The sequence below is a fragment of the Pogoniulus pusillus genome, chromosome 11, assembly GCF_015220805.1.
Source record: "Pogoniulus pusillus isolate bPogPus1 chromosome 11, bPogPus1.pri, whole genome shotgun sequence".
Lineage (NCBI taxonomy): Eukaryota > Metazoa > Chordata > Aves > Piciformes > Lybiidae > Pogoniulus > Pogoniulus pusillus.
In genome coordinates, this window is record NC_087274.1 from 16,055,812 (window position 1) to 16,077,010 (window position 21,199).

The following is a 21,199-nucleotide window of genomic DNA, read 5'->3' on the forward strand; positions in this document are numbered from 1 at the left end:
AGGTACCCACTCTGGTATTTAGTGGCTGTAAGGAAGAGGAGCAATTGCTGTTATCTTCTGGATATCTTTTTAATCCTACCCCGAGCTTGTTTTCCATCAGGAGATGGAGTTAAAGGAATTCAGACTCTGCAATCAACACGGATGGGGGATGTCCCTACTTGACAAGAATCATGAGGCTCTGAGTGGTGTGCTGGGTGGTTAATGAAGAAAGGCTAGGAAAAAAACCCTAGAAAGGCTGACATATTTGCATTCATGTTGGAAGAAAACAATAATAATAATAATTTGAGGCTGTTGAAAAGTGCTGCTCTGACAGCCCTGGAGAGTCCTCTCAGTCCTCTCATTCACCCTCCGGCACAGAGCAGCCTCTGTTCCTGCTGTGCCACTGCTCTTTGGACAGAGATCAGCCTGGGTTTGGACTCTGCTGCTCCTTTCTGAGGAGGAACCCCAGACCACCCTGCAGCCCATGTGGCTGCTACCTCCATCCTCATTTCCCAGCCTCAGAGACAGCTGCAGCTCCTGCAAGCTGCATGCCCAGACATAGCTACACCACCAGCTCATGGCCATGGCTCATCCATGGGGCAGCTGTGGGTTGGGAGCTGAAGCAAGAAGACCCTCCTTGACCTGGAGTATCCCAGGCCCTTTCTGCTAAGCTGGGGAGCAAACTTCAGTTCCAGCACATGCTCTCAATTAATCACAGAACTGTTGAGGTTGGAAGAGAGCCTTGAGATCATCAAGTCCAAACACTAGCCTAGAGCTCACAAATTAAGCAGTGTTTTGCAACAAGAATCTTCAAGGCATTGCCCTTGCCCCCTTCTTCCTTCCTTTCCTTTCCTTCCTTCCTCCCTTCCTTGGAGCTTTAGAAGCTCTCTAGTCAAATCCATAGTTGGCCTTCAGCACTTCCAGGATTTAGTGGCTCCTATCACAAGGGCTTTCTGGGTCACTTTCTCACTTGTCTCACAGAAACAGCTCACTGATGTTCCACCAATGTCAAGTCTGAGGTGACAGAAGAGCCCCTAGGACCCCAACTGCTGTAACTTGTTGCTGCCCAGCCTTGGCTGACTGCATGGTTTCTGGCCACACTATGCTGAGATCTTCTCAGGAACCTTGACTGCAGCAGAGCTTTGGGCTAGGAGAAAGGTTGAACTTCCACTGCACACTAAAGCAGCTCCCATTCTCCATTAGGCTTTGCCAAGATGTGCTTCACTGGTGAGAGAGGCAGCAGGGAGGAAAGCAACAGGGAAAAACAGCAAGGAGAAAAGCAAAGGGAACTAAGGACTGGGTAATTTCTGGCCAGCAATTGTCTGTAATAAGGTTTGACTGTATTAATTAATTGAGATGTGCCTTGGAGAGCAGGAGCTGCTGCTGCTGCTGGAAGTCAGCCAGGAAGCCAAACCCCTCATTTTCTCTGCAAAGCTGCTGATTAGAGCAGATCTCTGAGGTTCAGGCTCTGGGGAGATGGGCAGCCCTTCTGGGCCTGTGACACAGCCACAGGGAGAAACTGGCTCCCAGGAACTGCCAAAAGAGGTGACCAGGGCCGGAGGTGGGCAAAGTATTGCAGTGGACAGAGATAGGCTGTCCCTACATATCCACTTCTGCTTTGTTTCCCACATGAAGTCGAAATGCAGATCTCCCCTGTCTGTGTAGGAAGGAAAGCAGCCAAAAGGGTACCTGCACCCAGCAAAGTTCAGGTCATTGATACAACTAAGGCTACCTTTGAATCCATTCTGTCAGTAACTGCCACATGGTCCTATCTGGGAGGCAGAGACATTGATGGACAGGATGGACCAGGGCCACAAAATGTAACCTCCTGGTCTCCAATAAGCTCTCCCTCAACACCCTGTAGATATCATGGACCTCTGCTCCAGATGGATGCTGAGAGAAACATGGCTGTAAGGTCCCCAAGGCAGAAAATCCTTCAGTCTGTTCTTGAGCCTGTCCTGCTCCTGGCTCAGTGGCTCAGTCCTTGGAGGTCACCAAACATTGGTGGCCATGGCTGAGTGTGTGTGGCCAAACTCAAACCCCAGGGATCTGAGCAGCTTCCCAATCCAAACACCAGTGCTGGCCCAGCTGGGAGAGGACAAATTGGTCCTTTCCAATCCCACTTTTCTCCAAAGCAAAGCAGTGTTGCTGCTTGCTGTGAACGAGTGTGGAGGAACCAGCAGGCAGTCTTTGTGTCCTCAGTCCCTCCTGTCTGTTTCCAAGAACAAGCCTTCCACTGTCACCCTCAGAAGTGACAGAGGTCAAGAAACATTCTGCAGCCCTGTTGGCTTGACATTGGAAGCCTGATCTGAGGTTTAAACACCACAGCATGGACTCAGAAGAAAGAGAATCACTGGAACAGAGACACCTCTGTGGCAGACTCAGTAGGTCCCACCTGTGCCTCATGGAATTCTCTCTCTCAGGGATTTCCTGTGGGAACAGAAGGAGTCCCTTGTACAGCTGCTTCTAGAAAATGTAAGCCCTGTGGCTTAGATATTTGGGGGCTGCTTGCTGCAATTCTTACAACTCTGCTTGGCTTTCTATAGCCAGCATGTGAGAAGATGCTGCACAGAAATGGGTGGGGTTCAGATGTGCAGCAGTAGGAGATCACAGAATGCCAGCATGGAGGCATGTCACCTCTGGAGACCATCCAGTACCATAGCTGGCTTGGAAGAGGCCTTTAAGGTCATCCAGTCCAACTTCTCTGCAGTCAGCAGGGTCATCTTCAAGCAGAGCAGGTTGCACAGAGCCCCTCCTAAACCTGACCTGTAGTGTTTGCAGGGATGGGCATCGACCACCCCTTGGGCAACCTATTGCTAGCCACTCACAGGCTCACAGGATGTCAGGGGATGGAATGGACCCAAATTGATCATCGAGTCCAGCCCCCCTGCCACAGCAGGACAGTACAATCTAGCTCAGGTCACACAGGAACACATCCAGACAGGCCTCAAAAGGCTCCAGAGAAGGAGACTCCATAACCTCTCTGGGGAGCCTGTGCCAGTGCTCTGGGACCCTTGCAGTCAAGAAGTTCTCCCTTATGTTGAGCTGGAGCCTCCTGTGCTGCAGCTTCCATCCACTGCTCCTTGTCCTGTGCCAGGGAGCAAGTGAGCAGAGCCTGTCCCCCTCCTCCTGACCCCCAGCCCACAGATAGTTATAAACATTTATTAGATGCCCTCTCAGTCTTCTCTTCTCCAGACTACAAAGCCTCTGTCTCTCTGCACACTTCCACGCAGGCAGATGTGGCTCCTGCCTCGCTTGGTGCATGCCCGTGCTTGGCTTCAGCAGTGTGAGCAGTGTGGGTGTGGGAATGCTCTCAGATGACTCCATGGCCATGCACTCGTGTGTGTGTGCCCACCAGGAGCCTGCCAGCCCCACGGGGCACCTGTTTTCTGCTGAAAACGCCTTTGCCTTACAGCGTAAATTAAAGCACGACCGCAACGAGAGTCGGGAGGGAGCCCACGAGAGAGGAGAGAAGATTGAGTATGTGCATATTTAAAGTGCTTCATGTCTGTGAATGTTTATTTGGGGAAGAGTGGAAGAGAGGCACTGACACTACAGATAAAAATAATACAGGGAAATACATCTCTTTTATTATTAAATTATAGATTAAAATAGGGAACGTGGGGGAATACAGAAGCATCCATCTCCTCGTGGAGCCTTTCCATAACAATCAGCATAAAGTAATGTAGCAGTACCTGACAGCTTAAATAAAGATAGGAGCTGAGGCTCCTATCTGCACATTTATCTCCCCTGATCCAGACAGGGTAAAGAGGCATAACAGGCTCAGATAACAGCAGCAGCTCCCAAACCATAGGCAGATTTTATACTCAGTTACTCCACATAATGCCAGCATTGTTAGAAAACAAAAGCACCATGAAGGAACATTTGTTCCCCCTCTCTCTCCTTCATCTTTTTTTTCCCCCTCTCCCTCCTTCTGCTCTTTCACCTTGTGATGCCTGCGTGAAATACTATGGGGCAGACCTGAAGCTCTGCACCTCAGGGACCAGGCTCTGAACCCGCAGGGCAGCAGGACATGGGATGAGGGAAAGGAGAAGTGAGGCTCAGGTGGGTGCACACAAACCCTGTGCACAGAAGCAGAGGAAGCAGCTGCCAGTTCCCTCAGTCCCTGCCCTGCTGCAAGCTGTCACCATACCTACTGCAGTCTCCAGCTATCGACCATTGCATGCCAAGCCATTAACCTTTGCCACCCAACACGTCAGACACAGGGACAGAGGGAGCTGTGCCACAGCCCAGCCGAGCTGAGCAGCAGGTGGGAGGTGCAGGCAGAGATGCAGTGCAGACTGACCCAGCTGGTGAGCTGAAGAAGTCGTGCTACAGCCAGGTGCTCCCAGGTGCCCATGCTTTGCTGAGGTGCACTTCATCTTGGAGCTATTGCTCTGGCCCCACAGACCTCAGTATCTGAGGTACAGTCTCATCAGTGCCAAGCACAGGGTGATAATTCCTTGCCCTCCTGGGCCTGCTGCCACACTATTGCTGATCCAAGCCAGGATGCTGTTGGCCTTCTTGGCCACCTGGACACACACTGGGCCATCTTCAGCCTGCTGTCAACCACTACTCCCAGCTCCTTTCCCTTGGCATGTTTAAGGTCACACCACAGCCATAAAACTCAACTCAGGCGAGTTCCTCAAATTTCCATGCTAATATCCATGCCTCTGGAAAATGTGGACCTCCTCAAAAGGTGCAAATGGCACAGGACCATTGTCTGGGCATCAGCTGAGAGACAGCACATGGCATCAGCAGCTAAGGCCATGCTGCTTTGGGGTACTTAACACCCAGAGGACCACACTTCCCTGCTGATGTTGCTCAACTGCCTTTACTTCCAAGGAGCAGTCCTGAGCCCCCCTGCAGTCCTCACTTCACCTTTTTCTGCTGTGTGGGCAGCCTCGGTGGTCCCAGGAAGCTGCTTCTCTGGCTCTGCACTGATCTGCATCAGGTCCTTTAGTGCTCAGTTGGGAAAAAGTAAGTAGCACCATGGAAGGAGCCTGGATTTCTACCTCTGCCTTCCCATACACCTTTCCTGCTATGAACTTTACCAAATTTCCCCCCAGTGGGTGACATAAGAAGCTCATTTGCAGACAACACCAAGCTGGGAGCATGTGTGGATCTGTTAGAGGGCAGGAGGGATCTGAACAAGCTGGACAGATGGGCACAGCCCAGTGCCAGGAGTTTTAACAAGGCCAAGTGCCAGGTTCTGCACATTGGCCACAACCACCCCATGCAGTGCTACAGGCTGGAGACAGAGTGGCTGGAGAGCAGCCAGGCAGAGAGAGACCTGGGAGTGCTGGTTGACAGTAGGTAGAATATGAGCCAGCAGTGTGCCCAGGTAGTCAAGAAGGCCAATGGCATCCTGGCCTGTATCAGGAACACTGTGGCCAGCAGGACCAGGGAGGTTATTCTGCCCCTGTACTCAGCACTGCTTAGGCCACACCTTGAGTACTGTGTCCAGTTCTGGGCTCCTCAATTTAAGAAAGATGTTGAGGTGCTGGAAAGTGCCCAGAGAAGGGCACCAAGTCTGGTGAGGGGGCTGGAGCACAGCCCTCTGAGGAGAGGCTGAGGGAGCTGGGGTTATGCAGCCTGGAGAAGAGGAGGCTCAGAGTAGACTCCATTGTTCTCTACAGCTACCTGAAAGGAGGTTGTATACAGCTGGGGTTGGTCTCTTCTCCCAAGCACCCAGGGAAAGAGCAAGAGGACACAGCCTCAAACTGTGCCAGGGTAGGTTCAGGCTGGATGTTAAGAAGAAGTTCTTCACAGAAAGAGTGATGGCATTGGAATGGTCTGCCCATCCCTGGAGGTGTTTAAGAGGAGGCTGGATGAGGCACTTAGTGCCAGGGGTTAGTTAATTAGAAGGGTTAGGTGATAGGTTGGACTCGATGATCCTAGAGGTCTTTTCCAGCCTGCTTGATTCTGTGATTCCTTTTGCCACAGTCATATGAACATAATCATAAACTCACAGAATTAGAGAGTCATTTTGGTTGCAAGCTCATCAAGTCCACTGTCAGGTCACTGACTTCACATCAGCCTATGGGACCTGAGCATCTTCTGAGGCTTCCATCGAATCTATCTAAGCTGGCCAGTGGGCTCAGAAAGTGTTTGGGGTGGACAGCCTGACCCAGATACACAGGAGTCATTCTCTCAGGACAGCACAGGCTGAAGAACAACATCATCAGCCTGTGTGCCTTAAGCTGAAGCAAACATTTGTCCTTACTGTCCTGAAGGGGTTTCTCCAGGGGCACCTATATTTGGCTAGTTGATTTGTTATGAGAAGAAAAGGTTCTTGGCACCACTTGCTCCAGGAGACAGGAACAGTTTTGGCAGCAGCTACCCAATTTTTTTGGCAAACATTTACTTCTGAGTCCCAGCATAATGGAAGGTGACAATAAGAATGATTGTCCAAGCCTGACTTGGAGCCAGTGCCTCAGGGAAGTTCCTGCCTTCCTCACCATCCAGGGAGGATGGGGCCAGGTCTGAAAGCAGGATGCCAGGTCTCAGAGCAAGATGCCTCTGGTCTGAGGAGCAGGGAGGGTCTGGGAGATGGAGTGGACAAGACCCGGTGTAGGGCACCAAGTGAAGGCTGTTTTATTAAAGAGGAGGAGGAGTCACATTCTCACCTGTTAACAACAGGCAGTGCCCTGGGCTGGCCAAGCCTCTTGGCTGACCCAGACTCATCATCTATCACTGAGACCCCACTCAGCTCTACCATCAAGTAACCATTAAGACCTTTGGCTGAGCAGCACCATCTTCCCATGGCACCTTCACCATGAGTGTGTGGTACATGGGGTGAAAGGAAAAGGAGAGATGAAAGAACTGTGCCCAGCCCTCAGGGACAGCAGGGTGACTCTGTGCCTAGTGACATTGCTCCTGCCCCAGAGGCTACCCAGACCCCTCGCTGAGCTCACAGACACACCTGTGGCCTGCAGACCTTACCCCACGCTGCACCATTTAATCCTCAGAGTCATCACCCAACAATTTCCTGGGGAAAAAATACTCACCAAGCCCCAAGTCCAGCCCAAACTGAGACCCTGCTGTTTCTTTTCACAGTAGGACTAAGAAAGAAAAATGGCCTAAACGTTTTGCTCCCAACACTCAAAACCTTTCCTTCCCCTGCTTCATGCTGTTGCTCTCTCTCCTCCCCTCTCTGCCTCACAGAAGTGTGACTAATCCTCTGCCTTCCCTTGTGCTGTTACCTTGAAGGTATTTATAGAGTGGGATCATGTTCTCTCCTGTGTCTTTCTTGCCTTTGCAACTCTGGCTAAACCAAGCTTCCCCAGGTTGCTCTCCTGTGTTTTATCTTCCCTGAGGTGGTGCTCACTGCAATGGGAAGCCAGGAAAGGCTTTGCCTGTTGGACAGGACACTTCAGAGCTGATGCAGCCACTGCACAGATTGTGCAAGGAGCTTGGAACAGAAACAGAGAATCATTTCTGTTGGAAAAGACCTCTAAGATCATCGAGTCCCAAGGGGGCTTCTACCCAACAGCCACACTTCTGACGGAGTAGCTTGGCACATGCTCACCTCCAGCCCCTTCTTGTGTCTGTGCCCATCTGGGTGTGCAGGTTCCCAAAGCAATTACCCAGCACAATCATTTCTTTGCAGGTGAGGTCTCAGCAAGGAGCAGAGGGGCAGAATCCCCTTGTTGCCCCTGCTGCCCAAAGGAGGCCTGGCTGACTGTGGCCAAAACCAGCTGAGCACTTTTAATAGGTGTGGCTGTCAGAGCCCCATAGCTCCAAAGGCTCCTGGGTGTGCTGTGACTGATGAGTGCCTTCTGTGACCCTCAGCAGAGTCACCAAGTCCAGGTCACATCATCACTGTGGCTGGAGCCATCAGGGACATGGAACAGTTGAAAGTGTTCCATTGGATTTCTTCCTTTCTCTTTTAGCCATCGGAAAATGCCCTCCCTGGGAAAATTTGGAGGGTTTCAGTAGAGAAACAAAGTGCTAAATAATGCTTTAATGATACTTTATTCTTGTTTGTTTGTTTAACTTTTCGGTTGGGTGCATTGAAATGACAACTTCTTGACTGGTCCTTCCTTCACCAGCTGCTCTCTTGGAGGACAAGAACCCTTGGTGGCTTAGGCAGGATTCATCTCATTGCACTTAAAGCAAAATCATAGAATCAGTCAGGGTTGGAAGGGACCACAAGAATCATCCAGTTCCAACACCCTTGCTATGGGCAGGGACACCTCACAGTAGATCAGGCTGTCCATAGCCTCATCCAGCCTGGCCTTAAACACCTCCAAGCATGAGGCTTCCACTGCCTCCCTGGGCAACCCCTTCCAGAGTCTCACCACCCTCATGCTGAAGAACTTCTTCCTAACATCCAGTCTGAATCTACCCATTTCCATCTTTGTTCCATTTCCCCCAGTCCTATCACTACCTGACATCCTGAAAAGTCCCTCCCCAGCTTTCTTGTAGACCCCCTTAAGATCCTGAAAGGTCACAATAAGGTCACCTCAGAGCCTTTCTCTCTCCAGACTGATCACCCCCAACTCCCTCAGTCTCTCCTCATAGGAGGAAAGGTCTAAAATGATCACCTTGATTCAATTCATGGTCCTTGGAGATGACATTGTGGAGAGGGTAAATGTCCCTCCTGACCTCTCAACCCCTCTCTGCTGATTTAAGGGAAAAGTTGAGACCAGGTGAGAACTGGGTGGGGTGAAGCTCATCTCCTGCAGCCTGCTGGGACCATCCCTCTCTGGTGGGAGAGCAGGAAACGAGGAACAAGGTCCACTTCTCTTCTCTCAGGGTCCATCTGGAAGACGATTTTCTGTTTTCTTAACAGAAGCAAGTAAAGCAGAACAGAAACGTCCAGGGCTTTATTTTAGTCCTCATTTTCCTTCCCCTGGAATTATCCTTAATAAGCATTTTATTTTCCACTTGCTATCTTTTATTGCAGTTTTTACTGGTCCTGATCTGTCACTGTTGTTCTGAAGCCAAATTGTGCCAAAAGCTCAGTATTTTTCTGGGGCAACGAGCTTAGTTTTTTTCAAGTCTGATCTTTTACTGGAGGCTTTCTGGTTTTGCACCCATTTCTGTGGCACATCACTGAGCTCAGCCCTCTGTCTTCAGCAGCACATGTCTCGCCTGTGCAAAGCAGGACCCCTCCCACCATGTGTGGAGGATGGGAAGATTCTCAGAGCAGACTGGGCAGCCTCTGCGCTGGGATTCAGTTCCTGCCTGAGTACCAAAATGGGAGCTGGGTAGATGGAGTGCCCAACAGGTGATGCTAAAAGTCACCTTGTTCCTGATGTGCTGCTGAGAAATGGTCACCCCAGCTTTTAGTGAGCTGCTTCCTAGGTTCAACATGGCCAGGTGCTGGCTCCTAGACTTGGGTCACAACAATGCCATGAAGGCTCCAGGCTTGGGACAGGGTGGCTGGAAACTGCCCAGCCCAAAAAGACCTGGGCCTGCTGATCATCAGCAGCTGAAGTTGAGCCAGTGAGTGCCCAGGTGGCCAAGAAGACCACCATCATCCTGGCCTGGGTCAGCAGTAGTGTGGCCAGCAGGACCACGGCAGAGATTGTTCTCCTGTACTCAGCACTGCTGAGGCCTCACCTCACCAGGGCAGTGGTGGAGTCCCCATCCCTGGAGGGGTAAAAATAACAAAGCTGTGCAGATGTGGTGCTGAGGACACAGTTCAGTGGTGACCTGGCAGTGCTGGGCTAGTGGTTGGGCTTGACCAGAAAGTTCTCTTCCAAACAAACAATTCTATGATTCACACAAACCCAAACATCCCAGGACATGCTCTGCACTGCCACCTGGTTCTGACTCAGAAGACTTCCCCTGCCTTGCCCGTGTCCTGTTTCACACTCATGCATCATGTTCCAAAGCCCGGGAGACACCCGGGTGCAGATGCCATAAATCCTCATCCCGTAGGACAGCATTTCAGCAGCACTCTGGGAGCAGTTCCCTGGCTGCCTTTTCTTATCTGGGGAGAGGTTGCTAATTTGTTTGTTTGGGTTTTTCTTTTTGGTTGGGTGGTTGGTTGTTTTCTCTGGCTCTTCTGTTTATAATTAATAGTTATTGTTAATGTGATAGTACATAAAGAACTTGACTAGAGATCTGAAGCCCCTTGAGTCAGGTACTTAATTACTAACAGGCTTTGCAGCACACATTAAGGATTGTCCTGGCTGAGTCTGTAGGGAGGAAGAAAGAAGTAGTATCAGGAGAGGGAGATAAATTTCCTTGCATTAGTCCCAGGAGGTTGGTAGCTCCAAACTGCTGTACCCAGTGTCTATGGCTCCACACTCCACGCTGAGGGATGGGGCTTGGAGCTGTCACTTCACATCCACTTCCCGTATTGAGACTCACATTGCCTTTTGCAGACAGGGGAATCCAGCCTTTTAGGGCTTCACCAGCTCCAAAATATCTCTCAGACCTTTATGAACTTACACTTTCCCCCTCTCAGTTTCTGGGTTCTCTATTAAGCACATCTGCATCTTCTGTTCAGCTTCTCAGAAGCCCTTTCTCCCCTGCTTCCCACCTCCAGGCCAGAATCAGCTCAAGACCTTCTCTGATGTTCCATCCCCACATCTTCTAAGCCCTGATGGAGAAGTCTAACATTGCAAGTTTAATGCTGATCTTGATCCTTTCCCCAGACAGTAGGAGATCCAGGAGAATGGATCCTGCAGAGGCTGTTCATCTGAGTCCCAGTCATTTCCATTAGTTTGTCCCTGCAGTTAACATCCTAGATCCTCACCCCTAAAACCCCAAACAAGCAAAGAAAAAGCCTGAACCAACCAACCAACCAAGCAAAGAGGTGACCTTTCCAACTGAACAGGAACACCCAGGCTTTTCTCTGTGATTGGGGCACCTGAGCACATTTCAGGGGTTCCCTGGGGCAGCACTGCTTATGGCTTTAAGGTGTGCTAAAGGCCACCAAGCCTGATAAGCTCCCGAGTGAGCCCATAATCTTCCCAAAGGGAAACCTGCTCTTCTCTCTTCCTTTAAGCAAGCAGAAGTTGTCCTGGCTGAAAGCAAAGCTTCACTCTTGATGAGTGCTGGGGGTGCAAATCTGGACATGAACTGGCACTGAGCGCTTACAGCCCAGAGCCAGCTGTGACCTGGGCTGATCCCCAGCAGCGTGGGCATCAGGGGCAGGGAAGGGATTCTGCCCCTCTGCTGTGCCTGCTAAGACCTCAGCTGCAGTGCTGGGCCAGCTCTGGAGTTCTCAGCACAGACAGGGACCTGTTGGAGCAGGGCCAGAGGAAGCCACAGCAATGCTGGCAGGACTGGAAGGGTTCTGCTGTGAGTCCAGGCTGTGGGAGTTGGGGTTGTTGAACCTGGAGAAGAGAAGGCTCCAGAGAGACCTTATGATGGTGATGCACTGACCCATCCCACCCAGAGAGGTGCTGCGTCCCATCCCTGGAAACATCCCAGGTCAGGTTGGATGGGGCTCTGACCAACCTGCCCCTGCCCACAGACTGGGTGATCTTTAAAGGTCCTTCCAACCCAAACTATTCTGTGATTCTGTTCCTATTGTATGCAGCTCAAGTTTCTCTTTGTTCCACCTCCTTGCCAGTCAGACTTCATCATCTTCACATTACCCTGAAGGTATTTGTAAGCTGTGAACACCAGGACTTCCTGAGCACTGTTTCCCACACTGGAAGGAAAGCTCAGCTGAGATGACTCTGTCCATGCCCCCTCTCCAAATGATGATGTGGCTGTGACAAGCAGCCCAAGGTGTGCACTTTGTCTCTCAAGCAGCCACCCTGGCTTTTATTCTCTTACTAAGAGGAAGAAACACAGCAAATGGATTGGAAGGGAGGGGGAAAAAAAAAGACCTCCCACGAAATTGCTGTAACTCATGTGTCAAATCAGTAACCCTTGCAAGGAGGAGTGCAATCCCTCACCATGCAGAGGAAACATTTAGGCAAACTCAGCCTTGTCTGGGGCTTTGCACAAACAGGTCAAATGGCTTTGATTCATTCCAAGACCTGTCTAATAATTCAGCATGCTGCTTGGCTCCCCTCTCCATTAGGAGATGGAGAACACATCCTCCTAACCTGCAGACTTTATTACAGGAGATTCACAGTGCGGGGATTTATGTCGCTGCACACCTCCTGACATCTCTTTAAGGTGCCTTCTGCTCTACATGCCCAATATCAAAGGCAAACACAGGCAGCAACCAAGCAAAAAAAAAAAAAAAAAACATGCCTGGTGCTACAGGAGACATCTGCTGCCTATTTCCAGAGTGCAGGTAACGGAGCCAGCTGTATAATATCTGAGAGATACTGCCGTCAAGCCTGTCACGGGGAGATGCATTTTTCTTCCCGTGCATGGAAGTTAAAATCTCAGCAGAAATAGCCAGCCTGATATTAAGACTTGTTTATCCAGAGTCACAGGGACAGGGAGTGCTGAGAAGCTCTGAATTCCCCCCTGACTTTTCTCCCTGGGAGAAGTCTGAAGAAGGGGCCAGGTTGGCTGCCAGCCAGATCGTTGTATCTGCCATACTGTGAGAGCCAGTCCACAGGACCTGGACACCAGTTATAGAATGGTTGGGGTGGAAGGGACCTTGAAGATCATCCAATTCCAATTCCACTGTCATGGAATTGAAACTGGATGATCTTCACCACCTTCCACTAAGCCAGGTTGCTCAAGTCCTCATCCAACCAGGCCTTGAACATCCTGAGTGAGGGCGCATCCATAACCTGTCTGGGCAATCTGTGCCAGTGTCTCCTCACTCTCACCATAAAGAATTTCTTTCTCATCTCCAGCCTAAATCTGCCCTCCTCATGCTTCAATCCATTCCCTCTTCTGTCACTCCCAGCCCTTGTCAAAGGTTGCTTTCCTGTAGCTCCCTTCAGGTACTGGCAGGCTGCTCTAAGTTCTCTCCAGAGCCTTCTCTTCTCCAGGCTGAACAGCCCCAGCTCTCTCATCCTGTCCCCATAAGGGAGGTTCTCCAGCCCTCTGATCATCTTTGTGATCTCCTCTGGACCAGCTTCAACAATTCAATTGCCTTATGCTGGGCACCCCAGAACTGGACACAGTGCTTCAGGTGGGGTCTCACAAGAGCAGAGTAGAGGGGGAGAAGAGGAGGAGAATCACCTGCCATGCCCTGCTGGTCACACACACATGGTTTTGATCCAGCCCAGTATACAGTTGTGGGTGATGCAAACAAGAAATGAACAAAGAGAAATTCATGGTGGAGCTGATACATATGGAGGGTCCAGAGTGGGCAACAGGAGGAGGCAAGAATAAAGCAAAGATTTCAATAAAAGCTATCACAGTCTAAAGGTAAAAACAGCTGTACTAAGAATTTCAAAGCCCATTATGATTGATTTGAATCTATGTGAAATTCTCAGGGACAGGACCACATGAACTCTCTATGACTGGTGGCACAGACACCAGGTTGGCCCCAAAAAATTCACAGCCAACATCTAAGTGAGAGAGCCCTTCCCACGAGCCTGTAGCTGCCCTGTGTTTTCTTTGCTCTGTTTAATCAAGGCTGATAGGATTTCCCAGGTGGCTGCTGCAGCCAGCCTCATTTGATGCAAAGCTTGAAACAAAGTCTGATCATTTTCCAGAGTTGTGTTCCATTTGCCATCTCTCAAGGCACCCTGGAGCTCTCCCAAGACCTGTCCTGAGCATTTCCTGGGTCCAGCTCACATCTGAGTCTCCAAAGACCTCAAATGATGCAGTCAGAGACTCCCAGAGATGCTCCTGTTGCTGCCTCTCTGAAGAGTTGAGCATTTGGCACAGGCACCCCCAGTCCTCCTGGGTTTTGCAGCTGTCAGAAGCTAAACTCGGCTGAGGCAGAAGAGACCTGAAATGAATTTGCAAAGCCTCCACAAGGCAGTCTGCAGCACAGGCAGCTTATGGTTAAAAACTGCAGCTGGGACAGAATCATAGGGTAGAATCATAAAATCATTTTGGTTGAAAAAGATCTTTAAGGTCTTCGTGTGCAACCATTCACCCAGTGCTGATGAGTCCATTGCTAAACCACATCCCTCAGGACCATGTTTATAGAGGTTTAACATCCCTCCAGGGATGGGGACTCACTGCTTACCTGGGCAGCCTGCTGCAGGGCTTGACAACCTTTTCAGGAAGAAATTGCTCCTCATGTCCAAGCCTGGTGCAACTTGAGGTGATTCTATCTTGTCTGACCCTCACCTGGCTCCAAACTCTTTTCAGGGAGCTGTAGAGAGCCAGAAGGTCTCCCTTCAGCCTCCTCCTCTCCAGGCTGAACACCCCCAGTTCCCTCAGCTGCTTCTCACAAGACTTCTGCTCTAGACCACTCAGCAGCTTTGTCACCCCTCACGGGACATGCTCCAACACCTCAATGTCTTTCTTGCAGTTAGGAGCATTCAAGTGACAGACACTCAAGTTTAGTCTTGTCTTCTGTCTTTGGCCTTTTTCTTCATTTTACAAGTAACAAGAAGAGAGGAGAGACCAAACCTCACCAGTTTCTCAGGTCTTTCCACAGCCCTTTAGCATCTGGACCTGCTTAAAGTCCCATCCCAGAGCGGACCGCCATGCCCTGGGGTTAAAGAGAGGACATCACTTAGCCTGGCAGTGTATGCAAGAGGAGCAATTCGATCCTGTTGTTGGAAGAAGCACCATAAACCCTGCCCTGTTCTCTTCTCCTCAGCAAACTGGAAAGCAGCTGCCTGCTCTTGTGTGTCAGAACGACCTCCCCAGCCCATATGTCAGCAGTAGCGTGGGGAGAGCTGCTAATAACTCTGTCAAAGCACTCAAGGCAGGCAGGTATTGCAGACAGGATTTTCCAGTTGGATTCAATAAATCAAAACCACAGCACAACTATTTTTATGGCATTTTTCATGCAAACTGCTCCCCAGATGGCTTTGGACAGAAAGAGGAACATGTGCACTGAGGAGCTGCTGGTGGAGGAAGAAGAGGGATTTGCATGAAGGGACGTGAAAAGAGATGAGACAGGAAATGGCCAAGGCAGCTTGGACCTGGGGATTACTTCTGTAAGCCAAGAGGACAGAGGGAAGCACTTCTTTCCCCATGAGGATGGTCAAGCAGTGCACCAAGCACCCAGGGAGGTTTATTCACCTACTATCTCTCGGGGCCACTCATTCCCTCAAGGCACTTGCTGCAGACAGCTGAAACCCAGCCTCTCCACAAAGCTCCAGAGAGTGCAGGAGATGGCCAGGCTCTGAGAAAACCCCAGAGGTCTGGCTGTGCCCAGTAGCTTGCATGAAAGCCATTCCCCACAGCAGGGAAAGGTGTTAATGCTGAGTGACTGCAGAACCCCCAGGGCAGACCCACAGCTGGGGTAGGACTCTGCTCCCTGGGTCAGGTGATGGAATGAGAGAAAACAGACTCAGATTGTGCTGGGGAGGATTAGGATGGATGTTGGGAAACATATCTTTTCTGAAAGAGTGGTCAGGCACTGGAGAGGTGATGGACTCACTGCCCCTGGAGGTGTTCAAGAAAGGTCTTTTCCAACTGAAACTGTTCTGTGATTCTGAGACTTCTTAGCAGCTCAGCTCCAGCAAGCTCCAGGGAGCTGCTTGGAGATATCCATAATGGTAACAACCTTTCCTAACACCTATCAAGTTCAGTAAGTCAGCTGTGGTATCACTTGTTATTAGACCCAAATCCTGGAGGAGTCACTTAATCCTTGATGGAGATCCCCATCCTTCATGAGCAGCTTTGTTAATTCCCTGTGGCAGCACCAGGTTCTCCTCACCCAGGACAAATGGTGGCTTCACCTCCTGAAAATCCTTTCTGCTCTCTGTAAAAACATTCCTGGGTTGTTCTACTCCATCTCCTTAACCACTATGACCCCCTCCTGGACACACTGCCCCACCCAGTCACACCACTTTGATTTTCCTCCTTTTCCAATGCCCATCCATGGCTCCACTTTCTATCAAGCTCTTCAAACTCATTCTCTCAGCCATGATTTTCCACTCTGCTTTCAGCAGGATTCCAGCTCATCTTTGAACTTTTGAAGCTGTGGTGGCCAAAAGAGATGAAGGCAGTCCGCACGAGGTGGTGGAAATGTCTGCCCAGCCCTTTTCCCCCACCCACTATCACACAGCTCCCTCCATCAGTCCATCCAGGCTTGAAGTTCACTGCCAGGAGGCGTTACCAGAGGGGATTTTGACAGATGTGTTTGGAACAAGGGAGCTGTGCTGGATGGGAGATTGGCAGGAACAAGCTTTTCACAGCTTTGTTCCTTTGTATCTTTTTAGTGTCCTTCTGAAAGAACTGTTTTAGCAGGAGAACTACCTTTGAATTTGTCCTCTTCCACTGTTGGGTTGAGAAGAAAGAGATCTCTTTTTTTATTTTTAAAGAAGCAAAAGGAATATAAAGTCCACTGAAGGTAAAAGGAAATCACAGATAACTTGGTAGCAGAGTATTTTTACCATAAAGTGGCAAACTTTAGTGACATTAAAAGTCATGTTTTAAAATGACCAAGAAGAAAGTTATAAAAGTGAACAAGGCTCCTGCAAAAATGATGAAGGGAATTTCAGGCACGATAGAAATTGTCCGTGGAAATTGCTAGGAGAGCAGAGAAGGCATTTCAGTGGTGCCCAGGGATAGGACAAGGGGCTGCGGGCACAAACTGGAGCCCAGGAGGTTCCATCTGAGCAGGAGGAGAAACCTCTTTGGTGTGAGGGTGCTGGACCCCTGGAGCAGGCTGCCCAGAGAGGGTGTGGAGTCTCCTGCTCTGCAGAGATTCCAAACCAACCTGGGCATTGTGATCCTGGGCAAGCTGCTGTGAGTGCCCTGATTTAGCAAGGGGTTGAACTGGATGATCTCCAGAGATCACTTCCAGCCCCCCACCATGCTGGGATTCAGTGACTGTGATTTCTGCCTCCAAAAGGAAACCAAACCTCTACTCACAGTGCTTCATATTAATTATTAGACTTAACTAGCACCAATCTTTACCCAGCAGTAATTACTGCTCCAGGCTCTAGAGCTGTGGAAAAAAAATACTTCCTGGGTGTGCTGAGATCCTTGCAGAGGAATTTGCACAGGGTTTGAGGACAGCCTGTTGAGGGAGAAGTTTTATTTCTCCTTTGCACCAATCTGGAGAGACATAAATATCCCAACCTTATTGATGCAAATAATGGCTCTCTCCTGTCAGAACTGACAGGGGCACTAATTTAAGAAGCTTTCCCCCTCTCTCAGACACTCTGGTGCATTTTAGAAATGATTTTTCCTCATCCCCTGGGATCTGAGCTCCACAACCAGGTGGAAAGCTGCCAGATGATCTCTTGTGTTTGCCTGAATCAGTGAACAACCTCTGGGAAACATATGCCAGAAATTATGCTAACGACCAAGGGCAGTGAAACCTGACAGATAAACACAGCAGTTGTCAGCAGAAGACAGCCCAGATGCCTTTTTGGGATCCTGCCCTCCACTGTAATGGGGCAGGGATGATTCTTTGTCCCATGGAGACTTCACCATAAGCTTCTGCTTTCAGTTCTAGCCCAGATACTAGTTCTCATCCTTTAATTACTGTTCTGTTAGGATGTCCTCTGAATGCTGCACAAGGGATGGGCAATGCTTCAGGGGCTGCTTAGAGGTGTACGCCAACGTCCCTGTAAAATTAGTTCTACCCTTTCTACTCAATCATATCAATGCTTTCTGGAGCATTTACTTCGCACTAAATCTTCCTGCATGCCACACCACTGTCCTGTGGGTAGGATTTCATAGAATCAGGGAACTGCCTGAGTTGGAAGGGACCTTAAAGATCATCCAGTTCCAACTCACCCACCATGATCAGGGACACATCTCACTAGATCAGGTTGCTCAAACCCTTGTCCAGCCTGGTCTTAAACACTTCCAGGGATGAGGCACCTGCATTCTCTGGGCAACCCTTTTCAGTGTCTCATCACCCTCATAGTAAAGAACTTCTGCTTAATGTCCAAACAAAATGTATACTGCTCTAGTTTAAGAACACTGTCTCTCATCCTACCACCACAGGCCATTAGAAAATGTCCCTCTCAATCTCTCCCTTAGGCTTCTTTCAGATACTGGAAGAACGCTATAAGATTTTCCCAGAGTCTTTTCTTCTCCAGACTGATTAGAGCCATTTCCTTCAGCCTACCCTCCCAGGAGAGGTGCTCCAGTCCTCTGATCATGCTTGTGGCTGGCACTGGTATTCATGTGAGACAGGTCAAGGAGCTGATCTGGTTGAAATGTAGCTGAGGAACATAAAAATTGTGTTCAGCTCTATGAGGTGCCTGGTCTGGGTCACCCTGCATGTCTTTGCCAACAAGGGGGTGGATATGAAGTAGCAGCAGGAGCTGTCTATCTAGACTGGATGATGACAACCACCTTGAAGAGCCTTAATTTCTCCAAGCCCTGTCTCCTTCACACATGATCCTCCTAAAAATGGCAAGGGGCTGACAAACAAAAAGGAAAGCTCCCACTGCAGCCTGCACGGTGTTCAGCTAACACAGATGAAGCTAGGAATTGCCATGCTGAGGCTGCTCTCTCCAGTCCAGAACCCCTGATCCCTGTGGTGGGTCAGCCCAGGCACACCTAAATGAGTAGCCCTCACCCACCCAGAACACAAACATCCACATGCATTGAATTGCATCTGCTGTGCTGGGATAGTGCTGAGTCTGCAAAGGTCAAATGTCAGTTCAGAGATGAAAAGGTCCTTCTGGTGATCCCAGGATCAAAAGGCCAAAAGGTGAATGCTAGCTGTGATGGTTTTATTCTGGGTTGGATTGGAGGCATTGAGTGTATCCATACCACCTGCCTGCTATTCCCAGTTCCATTGCTGACAGTGGAGAGCTGCCCATTTGCTCTTTTCTTTGAGTCCACTTTCTCTTGAGAAAATCAATCAGTCCACCAGGCAGTCAATCAGGCGGTCAATCAGTCGGGCAGTCAACCCAATCCACTTGGAAAGTGGATCCTGCAGAGACCTGGACTCCCACCCAGGGGCCCTGTGAGACTCACAGGAAAAATCTCCAGCTCCGAGGGAGGCTGAGACCTTTCCCAGCATATAGTGCACAGTTCCAGCCCCTGCAACGCAGCAGCTGTCCCGTCCTGGGGCATGTCCAGGTCCTAGCGTTCCTCCAAACCCCTGGAACAAAGCCCTCCCAGGCTGGACCTGTTCCTCTTGGGGGTGGTCTAAATCCATCTCCCACCCCCACGCCTGTGGGACTTGCAAGAGTTGCTGCTGCTGACATCTAGTGACTGGGAGAGAGGAGAAAGAGGAGCTACCTGGAGCTCTGGCAAAGCCATCTCCACCAACAGAAAATCTCCTCGGGGTCTTCTTCAGGAGGTGGGCTCCCAGCGGGGATGCTCAGGGCACAAGAGACGCAGTGCTGGACCGTGTCGGGCGGGCCGGGATGTCCCAACCACTTCGATGCATCCTTTTCCCCCCCAGTGGCCACCCGAAGAGGACCAGCTCATCCTCCCCGCAGCCTTTCCTCGTCTAGTGAAGCTCGGGCGCCTTCGAGGGTTTGCTGTCTCAGAGAACCACGGGGGGGGATGGGGGGGGGTGGGGGGGTGGAACAAACACCAAAGCCGCAAACACCCTAAGGGGAGCTGCAGCCAGGCAGAGCCAGGCAGCGAGGTTTCTCCCAGCAGCCACTGTCCACTGCCAAGGGCTCCTAGCCCCGGGCTGCAGCCGCTCCGCGCACAGCTCTGATCGGGGACGCGGGAAGCTCCCGAACTGCAGGCAGGAGAATCGTCCGTTCTGAGCTGAGGAAAAGCAGGATGCAAGCGGGATGCTCAAAGACAAAGTGCTGTAGACCACATCCCTGTGGATGGACAGCCCCCGGTCATGCCACCAGACAAAGGGCTGCTCTTAGAGCTGACGGAGGGATAGAGAACATATCTCGGGACCTTAGCATCCTGCTCCCGGGAAGCAAAAAACAACCACAGAAGCGAGCACCTTGAGGACAGTCTAATTTAGGGGGAGGTGAGTGCGAGGAAATCTGCAGCACGCAGAACCTCCGACACACAGTCACACATGCTGGGGTCAGACCACTGCTCGGGATACGGTGCACGGTGCTGCACATCAGCAGCAGAGTCGGGGCTGCCAGCCCTCTCCCACCAGTCCGGAGCCCCCATGTTCCACCTTCATCCACAATGGGGTAACCTGGGGCCGTGCAAAACCTCCACCCCTAACATATCCCTCCAAGCTCCTCTTCCCTAGCAAGAAGCATCTCAATTCCAACCCTCCAAGTTCCTCTTTCCCTCACAAGAATTGTCTCCGCTCCAAACCTCCAAGCTCCTCTTTCCCTCACAAGAAGTGCCTCAATTCCCGGGGTGAAACGGAGTCATGTCGAGGCAAGCAGGGACTATCCACAGAGGCAAGCGCCAAGATCCCAGCGCAAAGGAGATGACAGAAACATGGGAGATGCTATCCCACCGCTCCTAGGACGCTGGGCAGAGGACATCGCCCTTGCCCCCGGGATGCTTGTAACGTGTCCCCCGATAGGCACCGCAAGCAGAAAGTTGCCGTCCCGTCCCCCCCACCCCGCCGCTTCCTTTCGCCCGTGCTACTCACCCAGGAGGACCAGCGTGCAGAAGCAAAGGATGCCCCTCATCCTACCGCTTAGCACGGCTCGGATCAGCCCGACTCGGCGCGGCTCGGACTGACCGGCCGGCACGGCTCGGTACGGCTCGGGGACGGCTCGGTACGGCTCGGGGACGGCTGGGCACAGCTCGGTACGGCTCTGCACGGCCCGCGCAGGCGGTGCCGGAGGATGCGCGGAGACTTGGGCAGGGCGAGAGGCGGTCCCGGCCCGGCCCTCCCGGGGCGAAGCTCACACCACAGCCGGCTCGGCCCCGCTCCGGGCCCGGGTCATGCCCGCAGCCGGGCCAGGCTTCGCGGGCTGCCGCCGGCCGCTCTGCGCCGCATCCCTCCGGGGCTGCCGCTTGGCTGCTCTCTTCTGTAACGCCTTTTCTTTTTTCTTTTCCCTCTTTTCTTTCTTTCTTTCTTTGTGGCCTTTTCCCCCCTCTCTTTTTATTTAATTTCTTTTTTTCTGCCTTCCTCTTTCAAACTTCAGTCCGCGGGGCACAGCCTCCACCGTGCCCGAGCGCCGGGGCAGCCCTCGCCGTTTTCCCGGGGCTGCCTCCTCCGTCGCCCCCGCCTCTCCGCGGCCCCGGCCCCGCGGGGAGGGGCTTGGCTGGCCGGACCCGCTCCTCCCCGCCTCCCCGGCCCCAGATCCCTAGCCCCGTGAAGCGAAGGGGGTTCGTTCACCCGAACAGGAGCAGCTTGTGGACCCCAGGGCACGGCCCCTTTCGCTCCTCGCCGGGATGT

The 21,199-nt window shown here is 51.3% G+C and overlaps 1 protein-coding gene across 2 annotated transcripts in view; it reads right to left on the minus strand.

The window, feature by feature from the left end:
• The window catches only part of GFRA4 (GDNF family receptor alpha 4), a 73,185-nt gene extending 52,096 nt beyond the window's left edge, over window positions 1–21,089 (minus strand). Inside the window, exon 1 of one of the 2 annotated variants that reach the window (XM_064151191.1) lies at window positions 20,444–21,089. In XM_064151191.1, coding sequence (XP_064007261.1) covers window positions 20,444–20,483 — 40 coding nt within the window. In that variant the 5' untranslated portion in view covers window positions 20,484–21,089. The remainder of the gene's footprint in view (window positions 1–20,443) is intronic. The other variant, XM_064151190.1, reaches the window with a different exon arrangement.
• Window positions 21,090–21,199: the final 110 nt, after the last annotated feature.